At 35.5% G+C, this 12866-nt stretch overlaps 1 protein-coding gene across 1 annotated transcript in view; it reads right to left on the bottom strand.

Annotated features, from left to right (window-relative positions):
* Positions 1 to 12866, bottom strand: part of KCNH7 (potassium voltage-gated channel subfamily H member 7) — a 492333-nt gene that overhangs the window by 144511 nt on the left and 334956 nt on the right. Inside the window, exon 3 of the mRNA XM_065927873.1 lies at positions 10984 to 11139. Coding sequence (XP_065783945.1) covers positions 10984 to 11139 — 156 coding nt within the window. The remainder of the gene's footprint in view (positions 1 to 10983; positions 11140 to 12866) is intronic.

Below are 12866 nucleotides of genomic sequence, written 5' to 3' on the forward strand. Positions count from 1 at the left end.
ATACTTCCATTAACCTCCCCTAGAATCCGCTATGGAGGAGGCATTGGCACCCCACTCCAGTACTCTTGCCTGGGAAATTCCATGGACGGAGGAGCCTGGTAGGCTGCAGTCCATGGGGTCGCTAAGAGTCGGACACGAATAAGCGACTTCCCTTTCACTTTTCACTTTCACGCATTGGAGAAGGAAATGGCAACCCACTCCAGTATTCTTGCCTGGAGAATCCCAGGGACGGGGGAGCCTGGTGGGCTGACATCTATGGGGTCGCACAGAGTCGGATACAACTGAAGCGACTTAGCAGCAGCAGCAGCAGCAGAATTCTCTAGGACTAGCTGACTCTTAATATTCCTTCCAGTTTTGAGTTTCTTTACATATACTTTTAGCTAATCATAGTTCTCACAAAATTACAATGATCACAACTACATTTCTATCCCTATCTCCTGCAGTAATGGAACTTTAGAAAACGGTTTTATCAAATTTTCCAAATTGAGAAATTTTCACCAATCTGAATTATTTCTTTGTCTCTCCCCACCTCCTTCACCCCAACCAGAGCTGATTCTGATCTCCTAAAATTTGGAAGAAAACTATTGTGCTAATTTTGACATGAAACAAGATGCTAACTTAAGACTATACCTATGAATATTTGAAAGAGTAAATTTCTTGTAGAAAACCCAAATATTCCTAAAAAGTTCTCAATATATTGCTAAATCACTGAATTTCCTCACAATTACAAATTCCTCATTTCCTTGGTTTAATTTCTCATCATTTCTACAAACTCTTAGAACTTTTGACTACTTAATCATTTAACTACTAAACTCAAGTTAAATATCAATTAAAAGATATTACCTTTGCTTGGTTCTGCTTAGCTGGATTCTAAACTGAAAAGTGGAAAAAATGTTACATTCAAGAAGTCGTGCAAACCAGAGACTACAGTGGGGCAAGGGGAGGACATATGTGTGTGCATATGGGGCTGGGGGGCAGGGTGCTGTGAAGGTCACAACCAGAGATATTTCCCAGCACAAAGGATTTGGAGTGCTGGGAAGTATCTTGATTGGATCTCTGAAAATAGACTGTGCAAAAGAGTTTTGGGAATGCGTTCTCAGGAGATACACCCATAAGAAAAAGAAGAAGACATGATTGGTCAGAGGAAGTTATTTAAACTGATACAAAAATGCAGCTAAAACTTCAGCCTGTCCTCTTGGGAGCTGTGGAGCTGGACTTGTCCTTCAGAGTTATGCCAAAATGAAGTCAGGTATCTCCCTGTTGCAGCTAGTCACTGGCTACAGGTATCCTATGGGTAGACCTTGGGTAAGGCAGGTGCCTGCCTTTGACTAAACTCCCAGTGAGGGATGGAGTGGTGAACCTGCAGGGACCAATATTTTCTGCATCTGTCCTTGCCTTGAGGAAGGTGTCAGGCACAGGGTCTATGGTACAGATGGAGAAGGACAGCCAGTCTAGGGTCTGAAAAAAATGATGATCTGAGTAAGTCTACTATCACACAAAAGAATTCATGAAGTAATATCAATGTACCTTTCTATAACCAGGGTATTCACACATCTGGCATTTAAATTGGAAGCCTTAGAATCACTGTGGGACTTTTCTCCAACCAACTAGCTCTGGATGTGCAGAGAAATATAATTTTAATCTCTGAGTCAGAGAGAGCAACAGATCAAATTTGATGGGAGAAACAGGGAAGATAATTGACATATCTGACTTTCCTTTTCAGGAAGAAATTTCCACAGAGGCACCCTGAGAGGAGATGTCTATCTTACTAATGTGTTAGGAGTCTATGATGATGCCCATGGGCTGCTAGGGCAGCCCATAGTATTGTCAAAGAAGGCAGTAGCTAGCAGTTTGACTGGGGAAAAAAAAAAAAACACAATAACGTTATTCAGAGTGAACGCAGTGCTGACCTGGCTAACCTGATTAGTGGGTGACAAATGGGGCAATGAAGCCAGTGCAGTCCTGGTGTTTGTGAAAACAAAAGGTCCCCAGGGTGTCCATCAACTTGGTAAACCTGAAGCTAAATTTGGGACCCTTTAAAGGAGCAGATGTGATCAGCAATGCCTTGAAAGACTAAGCCTTCTGGGACATTTCCTGGGGCGAGAGATACTGGAGAAAAAGAAACATTTTACAATAAGGTAATAAGTACAGGACAAGATAGGAATCTTGAAGGAATATGTGGAGATCATGTGTGTGGAGATCAGGGGAAGTTATTGCTGTAGCAGGAGTGAGAATAACCACAGGAGCCATCCAACAGCAGAGAACTTCTGGAACAAGTTCACAAACACTGATGATGTCTGAGAAGCACTGCTTCCAACCAAGCTGGCTCATCTTGAGGGCAAAGAAGCAGAAAACACAGGTTTAGAATAAGGGAGATGAGGCAGAGAATGGGACAGGCTGGTGGACTGCTCTTAGCCACCCAAGGTCAAAAACCCCTCCACAAGGAGGCATTGGAAATAAAATCAAACACATTAGAATTATAAATGCCTAACTGGGTTTCCAGTATTAACTGCTTAATAAATTGATGTATGATTTACAATACTGCTATTTTGTTTCTCTTTTATAGAATTCTTTCTTTTCAAAATGCCAAGTTAAAGAGTCCATTCGTGTTGTGTGAAAGTAATAAAATTTGTACCTAGATTGACCCAAGATGACCATGTAGTTGTTAAAACGACTGGAACTCTTTGATGGAGTGTTCTGAACGCAAATGGTACAGACACCTGTTACCCTCATGCTGTGTAAATAGGGACAGTCCCTAATTTGGGTGTTGCTAAGTAACAAACTCCTCCAAATGGTATGCACACAGGGACTCTGATGTGGACATGCTCATTTAGGCTGTCATGAACATTCATTGCTAACAAAAGGATAATGCATAATTTTTTCAATGATTAGTAATTTTCTTGATCTTAGAAACATGTATTTTGCCCAAGTCCTATGGGGGGGGGGCATGATATAAAGTTGATTGCAACTTATGACTGAACTTTTTCCAGATTTCTTTTAGCAACAATGTCATGGTTCCTTTTCTATGTCAAATTTACTCTTTAAAAAGAGGAAACTTCCAAACGCATAATAGTAAATATTCATTATGTTGTAAAACTTTTAATTAAATTCATCTGAATCATGGATTGTTTCTATAGTAATGCTTGCTGAGTGGGAAACTCTATATATTATTACCACAGCTCTTCATCTTTGAATTAAAGAATGACTTTCAGCTCCAATGGAGAATAGTAAAAACATTGTGAATGCCCTTTATAAACCAGCTGTACAGAAAATGTCTTTGTTCCTTAGCTTGAGGTCTGAACACTGAAATACAAATTTGAGGGAATAAGGTAGCTACTCAGGAAGATATATGTTTTATGTATCAATTATTCAGAATATTGAGTCCAAAGCAAACGAATACATTTTACTGGCTTAAATTAGCTAGATAATTGCCTAAATTACCAACTGTATTTTGTGTGTATAGACTTCGCTTCAGTCAAAGCTTTCAGAGTAATTCAAATTTTAATTTTAGTAAGCATAAAAGTAAAAACTCTCTTTTGATTTGGAGAGTATATTTTTAATCATTTCAAAGATAATGGAATCCCTTTTATAATACCTTAATGAAATTAAATGAAAAAGTTCACTCTTGAAAATAACTGTGAGAATAAGATACTGTAAAATTTTAACTTTACTTTTATGCTTGCTGCTGCTGCTGCTAAGTCGCTTCAGTTGTGTTTAGCTTCATTTAAAATGCATATTTATGTTTTTACCTAACCATTAATAACCTAGAACAGCAGTTCTCAAACTTCAATATGTCAGAATGACCTGAAGAGTTTTTCAAAATACAGATTGCTGTATTTCTGTGTATCTGAATCAAGTGTTCTAGTGTAAGGTCCAACAAATTACATTTCAAACATGTTATAAGATGATATTGATGGTCTCAGTATCAGAGAATCACTGATTAATGTTCATTCAGTAGGAAAAATTACTTAATACTCAATACAAAAAATAACTTATTCATAAATTTATATATTCTACAAATATGTATTGTTATTGTTGTCAGTTGCTAAGTCGTGTCTGACTCATTTGCAACCCCATGGACTGTAGCCCCCCAGGCTCCTCTGTCAATGGGATTTCCCAGGCAAGAATGCTGGAATGTATTGCCATTTCTTTCTCCATGGTATCTTCCCGACTCAGGGATCGAACCCATGTCTCTTGCATTGGCTGGTGAATTCTTTACAACTGAGCCACCAGGTACTCACTATTTGCAAACTGTTGGGGATATGAAAGAAAATACAACATTCCTCCTGTGAAGTAGAGCTTAAGTGCTCCTGGATACTTAAAATAAGGTGAGTTTCTTTAGTTTTCCACAGCTCTCACCTCTCTTGCTCTTTATTTGTCACCAGGATAGAGATATATTTGTTGAGGGTGGGCTGATGAAAGGACTTCCTGCACAAGCCCTCCCCAAGCCCTCTGAGATGTGGAAGATGAGCTGATCTGTCTGACAAACCTGTCTGGATTTGATAAAAGAGTCATGAAAACCTTGGTGAAGTTTTCAAATACTTAATGGAAAAAGATGAAAATTATCTTAAAAAAATAGGATTTTATGTGTAAGTTTTACATGTAGTATAATCACTTATAAATGAATAAATGATAAAATTCATTATTTTTCTGTGACTAAAAAGACTTAAACATGGGCCTGTTTTCTTGTTAAGATATGTTTCAAGTTTAGTAAAATGAGAAAACTTCATGGATTTTTGACTGTGATGGAAGCAGTAGATAAAGGAGAAAAACAAAAGCTATTTTAAATTGATAAGAGGAGTGAATGTTATTAGTTAAAATTTACTTGGGGATATGAACTTAAGATCAGCATTAATAGTGACTCAAACTGACTTTTTGGTTTTAAGACATAAAAAAGAAGATGGAATGTATTTATTTTCTGTTGGGTTGTATATTGTTTTTATTTAATTTAGGTTCCCAAACACCTTAAAGAGATTTTTAGCAAATGAGAACATGTATGTATGTCTGTGTGAACCAGACTGGTGATCCTAGATTTCTGTTATCAAACAGAAGAAATACTAGATTTAAATATACTTGAAAAATAAAACTTTAAAATATTTTATTTAAAATAATAAAAACAAAAACCTCTTAAACTTGATGACAATTAACTTTGAAATAAATAGTGTAAGCATGAACACATAATTTGGCTATCTTCCATGTTGTGCAAATATTTCATAGCAACAGATATTAGAGCAGGAAAAAAAAAGAACATGTTTTCCCATTGCTGCATTGCTGTTAGTTCCTTTAGATGTGATCCCCTTTTATTTGTTAGGCAAAGTAGATTTTTATCCTCCACTCAGTATCATTTCCACTATTCAGATTATAGAGTTTAAACCATCAGTGAGAAAAGGTTTAATTATATATTATAATTGGTACTTATATTCATTATGGAGTAATTAATCAACAGAATTGTGTAGTATTTATTAATTTGACAGTTAGACCTACTAGAATAATACTCTCTCCTGTACTTTCTTCTTTCCAGGAAAAATAAATCATCTATTTATGGCTGGTTCTATATCTTCAACAGAGATTAAGTTTGTGAAAAATTAGTTCTTCCCAGAGAAAGCTGCTTACTTTTGTTGTGTTGTGTTCCTGACTCAGAAACTAGATATTTGTACTGAGAACTGATTCACCTTTTTATTCAATACAAGTCTCTAAGTTTCCACAATTTACTCCACCCAATTTATCACAGTGTCTTTTCATGATGTATCTTTTCTGTTGTGTATTTACTAAGAGCTTCTTTTCTATTACTTAACAGTATCAATTTAATACTTCATTTCATTTTCATCTGTATTTCTTGTCCCTTCACATTTTTCCTTTACTTTGTCTACATTTCAGGAGAGGCAATTAAATTTATAGACACCCACATCTTCTCAAACAAACAGTAGCCTTTTCCTATTATTTTCATTTAAATACCAATACTAAGCACATGCATATACCCCCAGACACCCACTTAACACACACACTTTTATATTCCTTATTTAGATAAGAAATTAAGCTTTTTGAAAGTTGAAATTTTTCTGCAAAAAGGAGGGTATCATTTGGTTTTCTTTTATTTTTCATTGGTTTATTTGTTTTAGTGGCCAACAACTGAGCAACAATGTTTGATATAGCCAATACATTATTTTACAAAGGTAGCAAAATTATACTTTAAGGAAGAAAAGCGGAATTTTCCAAAAATCAGAAATGATACAAAGTAGAACTTGGATAGTATCAGAAGCTAACAAATTTAATTGGTCTGTCTTTAACTTTTCTGCTTGATTTAATAATCAACTCTTCAAGAATTGACACCAAGTAAAAAGAAATTTAGAGCATATAATGACAGAAGGTATAATCAAAACCAATATAATGGTTGTAAATAATAGGCCTTTGTAATGCTCTGGAAACAATTTTATCTGCATATTTGTACTCTCTCTAATGATCCCTGTTTGAGTGACAGCTACAGTGTAGGGAAACCAACTCGTGTTCACATAATAAGGAACAAGCTCTGCTGAATTTGCTGTGATTTGTACAAGAGATGCTATTTTAATCATAGTATAATGTTGCATATATTATGTATGACACTCTGGGAGGCTACTGTAGAGATTACCTTCCATTCAAGAAATCAAAGCTTCAATTATCCATTTGTATTTCAGTTTGAAATGAATACTTTTTTTTTTAATACTTTTTTTTTTTTGCCATACAACTGATAGACTACTCCCTTTTCTCACTCTCATCCAATTTGGTGGACCATGAAAGACAGCTCTTCTGGAGGAGAAATGAAGACTTTCTAAAGACAAAAAAGAAACAAAACTAGGCTTCCCCCAAAACAAATGATCTTATTGACATTCATGATCAAAATATAACCTGAGATTGCCTAAAGTATATTTTTGAGAACCATTCAATAATGATGACAGTTGTTAGCAGAAAATATAAAGAAAGCAAAAATGGTAACCAACTTAAAGGAACAAGTCTTGGTATGACACTAATTTTTTATAGTACTTCAGTTTTGTTATAAACATGTCACCTGGGAGACTAACAAATTGATGGTTTTGATAGTTCTTCCCAAGTGTGATATTGTTCAGAGCAAAATATTCAGAATATTGGAACTGTATTACACTAATATGTTTTGTCCCAGTATTGCCTTAACAGGATACTATAATGTCATTTAGATGCAGCTAAGAAAGCAACTGATACTATGAAAATTTTTTAGCTGGTGTACATTTGATTTAGTATTAGTTCATTTTGCAACATAGGCTTTGGGACTGGCTTTTTTATTTTACATATATTTAGCTATCTGATTTGGGAGAAGGCAATGGCAACCCACTCCAGTACTCTTGCCTGGGAAATCCCATGGAGGGAGGAGCCTGGTAGGCTGCAGTCCATGGGGTTGTGAAGAGTCGGACATGACCGAGCGACTTCACTTTCACTTTTCACTTTCATGCACTGGAGAAGGAAATGGCAACCCGCTCCAGTGTTCTTGCCTGGATAATCCCAGGGACGGGAGCCTGGTGGGCTGCCGTCTATGGGGTCGCACAGAGTCGGACACGACTGACGTGACTTGGCAGCAGCAGCAGCAACAGTAGCTATCTGATTTACATATAGTATAACAATTTATTTTTTCAGTATTAAAGTTTTGGGATAAGTCTTCCAGTTTCCCACAGACAATGACAGTAACTTAAATTTTCATTTGCTCATAGATCCTCCTAAAAACTACAAAGATCAATAAGGGAGGCAAATAAAAATACCTATAAACTATGCCTAAAGAGTAATTAGAGCAAGACATTACAAACTTTAATTTACATGTAGCCAGGGAAACAACTGCCCAAGATCAAAAGAACTGCTTAAGAACACAATGCAACATTAAGCAGAAAATAAGTGGAAAAAATGGGAGCACAAAAGTCTCCTTAGAGTAATGGAACACAGGAAAAAAAAAAAGTTGGTTACAAAGGGGATAATAAAGTGGCTAGAAAAGTGCACAAGACTCAGATAGAAGCTTTGGAAAAGCACTCCTTCTTGGAGAGGGGGAAGTATCTTCAAAGATGGAAATGTCCCTTGGAAGCTAGGAAATAAGGAAGCAGATAAATATAAGTTCTCCTTATTATTCACATAAGAAGGAACAGAATCCTCAGAAGACAGAAACAAGCAAACAACAAAATCAATTAGTGTCATCTATTTTAGAGAACGAGAAACTTCCTCCACAAAACCCACACATTTACAAACTCCTTGCTATACGTGAATTAAACTTTGAACTGAAAAATTTAAGAAGCCATTCAAACAAAACCTATTCTCTTTGCCCCCACCAGATATTTTTTATTAGTGATCGTCCAGGAAAGTCCTTAATGAATGGATTGTCTGTACAAAGATATCTCTATTATCTGTGCAAAGAAAACTCTAATATCTATACAAAGATATCATAAGAGAAAAACAGGAAACAGGAATAAAAACATGCAGAAGAAAGTGTGTTAAGTATCTGGCTATAAGACAGAATAGGTATATAGCACCCCAAAATAAATTTAAAATTTTAAACCAGTAATTAGAGATATGAAATAAGATTATAAATTAGGAATTCAAGAACATAGAATAAAATCTGGACAAATAAGAAGAAAATGCAAAGCAAGACTGAAAGAATACAGGCAATACATTCAAGACAGAAAAAAGATACAATTATCTAAAAAATTAAGATCACATTACAAACAAACCATAAGAATACAGGTCAGGAATGAGAGAAGTTAAGAAAATAAAATAGAACAAAGACAGAAAAAAGGACCAGAAAGGAAGTGGTAGATATGAAAGATGTGCAAAGAAGGTGCAACATCACTTGAGTTTATTATCTAAGTCCCTGAAGAAGACAAATAAACCAAAAGAGAATAGCTATTAAAATTATAATTCAATAAAATTTCCTGAACTATAACATGAATTGAATGTACATAATGAAAGGGTCCACCATACATCTGGAAAAATTGACGTAGAATGTCAAACCCAGACATATACAAGCAATAGCTTTAGACTTTACAAGTCTGTTTTCATTTGAAAGAAAAGTATTAAAATCTACCATTATTAATTTATTTTTGAAATTTTCTGGGAATCAGAAAAATAACAAAATCACTTACAAAGGGCAGACAAGGGTTGGCATCAGATTTTTCATTAGGAAAATTTGATGCAAGAAAAATGGAACACTATCTACTAGGTTCGCAGGGCAACAAAGTGCGAACCAAATAGCTTATGTCTACCCAGGCTGTCCTCAAAGTGTGAAGGCTACAGAAAAACCGTGTTGATTTACTTATGAACATCTCCTGAAGAGGATGAACTTTATCCAAGAAGTTTGTTTGGTGAAACTTCAACAAAAAGACAAGTGGTGAGCATTGAATACATTTCACTAGAAATTTAAGGCAAAACAAAAGCGAGAAGTATGTAAATTACATCCTCTGAGAAGTCAGAAGTACAGCAACCAAAGGAATGGAAGGAGAAGGAAATATAATATAAGCTCATCAAATGCCTTGTTGGTAAAAATGGGGAAGGAAATGATATAGTTTAAACCAACAAGCTGAATGGTAGAAGACTAAGCATACAGAGGAGCACAAAGGGACTGATAATAGTTGAGCAGGGGAATGAGAATAGTCTAATCTCTGGAGGAACAGTGACAGTGAAAGTCGTAGTCGTGTCCGACTCTTTGGGACTCCATGGACTATACAGTCCATGGAATTCTCCAGGCCAGAATACTGGAGTCAGTAGCCTTCTCCAGGGGATCTTCCCAAACCCAGGGAATGAACCCAGGTCTTCCGCATTGCAGGCGGATTCTTTACCAACTGAGCTATCAGGGAAGCCCCTCTGGAGGAAAAGAAATGTCAAAAAGCTACTCCACAAACAAGTACCAGGTTCAGATCATCTCACAGGGGAGTTATACTTAAGTTTTAAAGGCCATATAATCCTGACATCACAGACTCAATGGACATGAGTTTAAGTAAATTCCGGGAGTTGGCGATGGACAGGGAGGCTTGGTATGTTGCAGTCCATGGGGTCGCAGAGTCGGATAGGACTGAGCGACTGAACTGAACTGACTGATAATCCCCAAACTATTTTTTATTATTGCATATCATAGAAAATAGAGACGACATTACAAATAATTTTCCAAAGTAATTATAATGTTGATAATAATACCTAATGAACTTGCACATATGCAGTCAAAAATTACAGAGCAATTTCCCTGATGAGTGTAGATGCAAAATCCTAAATTAATTTTAGATGAAATGAATTCAATGTTACAAGATAAAATACATCATGCCCAAATGTGGCTTCTTTCAGGAACAAAGAATAGTTACATGTTAGTAACTTTACGAATAAGATTTACCACAAAAATAAGGAAACAGAATAGCACATTTGTTTCCAAAGATGCTGAAAAGGTAATTTACAAATTTTAACACCCATTAATAAATACAAGCAAATGGAAACTTCTATAAAATTACAAAACATGTTCCACTCAACCATATGTCATCATTTGAATTAATGGGGATCACTGGTGGCATTCACACAAAAATCAGGAATAAGTGATGTTCATTATCAGTTTCTTTTTAATATGTTGGAAGGTAATAGCCAGATCAATTAGACAAGAGAAAACTATTAGATGTATAAAAATTGGAAAATAAAATGCAGCCTCTATTTGATTAAAACAGGTGAAAAACTCAAGTGGTTATTTATGTAGCACAGAAAATAGAGAAAAGATTCTAAATTATTTTCCAAAGTAATTATAATGTTGATAATAATACCTAGTGAAATTGCATATACACCCTCAAAAATTACAGAGCGATTTTCCTGATAAATATCGATGTAAAATCTTAAATTAATCTCAGATGAAAAGAATTCAGTATCACAAGATGAAATGTAAAAATAGTTCCATGTTAGCAACTCAATTAATAAGATTTACCATAAAAATAAAGAAACATGTACATGTTGTCATTTACTTACGGTTTACAGTTTTGACTGGTAATATTGGATTTACCCTCTCTGGCGAAGCAGCATTTTCTTCATCTCTCACATATTCAAAATTAATGATGAACATCATAGCCACGCCCTCTTGGTTTTTCACTGGAATTATGTGAGTATTACAAATGAAAGTGGACCCTAAGGAGATAAAAAATGAGTATAAGGTCAAAATCATGTCTTCATTTTGAAGTGTCAGTAATATTAAAATTCTAATAAAGCCCTGTAGAATTTTCTATCGTAAATGATCAATGAAATTCAATGAAAAATTTAATTTTTCATTTAATATTTTATTTCATATATATTTACATAAAAATACACAAATTTGCCAGAAAGATTTTACAGGCAAATTCAACTACTAAATTACGGAAAGACAGAATATCAAATCACATTTGTTCTTATGCTCTCATTTGTTCTTACACTTTAATTTTTAAAAAAGAACATTTTTTTACATTTCTAGAAATAACTCTTAGCCTTTATATATTTTGATTAATTATGAATCTATATAAAGTATAGCTGTATAAACAAAAAACATAAATCAGTTTTTCTCATCTCAAAAAAAATCTCAAATTAGTTCCTTTTTCTTCTTTAATTTCTTGAATATCAAACAGTAAATTATTGATTCTGTCTTAGTTAGGTCCTAATAATTCTTTTTTTGTGTGCATAAAATTCACAATGTTCAAATCACAATGATTTTGTTTGGTTTGTATTCTGTTAGACAATAAGAACAAAATTTTTGTCTACGTTATTGTGTTAATTTGATCTCTTTAAACAAGAAGATGACATTCTTTTAAAAGCACAATTATAGGGCTAATAAGATACATTTTATTAAAATCTCCTGGAAATTAAATGAACAAAAAGATGACTCAGCTTACAACTAACCACTGCCATCCATCCTTGAACAGAAAACCCAAGATCCAAGATTTAGGGAAGACAGTAAAGAAGCTGATTTTTCATATCAACCGACTTCTGCCTGATTTCTTGGCCTGATTTCTAAATCCTCAAAGCAATTTCCTCATACATTCACCCTCTAAATATTTTTTAGTTGTGGTTATGGAAATCTTATGTGTTAGGGATTTGTTTGGGGTCAAAAAATATTGTATGCTTTAAAATGCAAAAACTTCAGGAGGAGTTCAATCATTCAGACAATAGAGAGTATTTTGATTGCTTTCTCTCTTTTTTAAACAATTATCTGGGAACATCTTGATTCTTGAGGAGAATGATGGTTCAATGTAGAAGCAGGATCGAAGTGTGAAACTTGAAGTGAAGTCACTCAGTCCTATCGGACTTTTTGCGACCCCATGGACTGTAGCCTACCAGTCTCCTACATTCATGGGATTTTCCAGGCAAGAATGCTGGAGTGGGTTGCCATTTCCTTCTCTAGGAGATCTTCCTGACTCAGGGATTGAACCCGGATCTCCCACATTGTAGGCAGACGCTTTACCCTCTGAGCCACCAGGGAAGTCACTTTCTCCAAATCAAACTTGAAGGGAAGTGAAACTCTGAAGGAAGATGTGCAAAAGTGAGAGTGTCTCTGGCAAAGCCCACAGGGTCCACAGGAAGAATAAGATGGAAACTAGCTGTTTAGATAAAGTCTAACCTCTTCTTTTGTGCTTAATTTATAGTCACTTGCTAGTTGGACGCCTCAGGCAGAGGCCGTGCACTCAGCATTTCAGACCAGAGTTGCTAGTCCAAAACGGCCACGCGTAACACCTCAGCTCCAAAGGCTGCTGTGGAGTCACTGTATCCCTAGCACTGCAATCTGGAGGGGAAGAGTAGCATAGCCCCGCCGCACTCACCAGAACTCCACCCCCGTCCCCTGCAGACAGAACCCTATGTAGAGGTCTCGCCCACAGTATTTGAAGTGG

This window comes from Muntiacus reevesi, chromosome 3, assembly GCF_963930625.1.
Source record: "Muntiacus reevesi chromosome 3, mMunRee1.1, whole genome shotgun sequence".
Classification (NCBI taxonomy): Eukaryota; Metazoa; Chordata; class Mammalia; order Artiodactyla; family Cervidae; genus Muntiacus; species Muntiacus reevesi.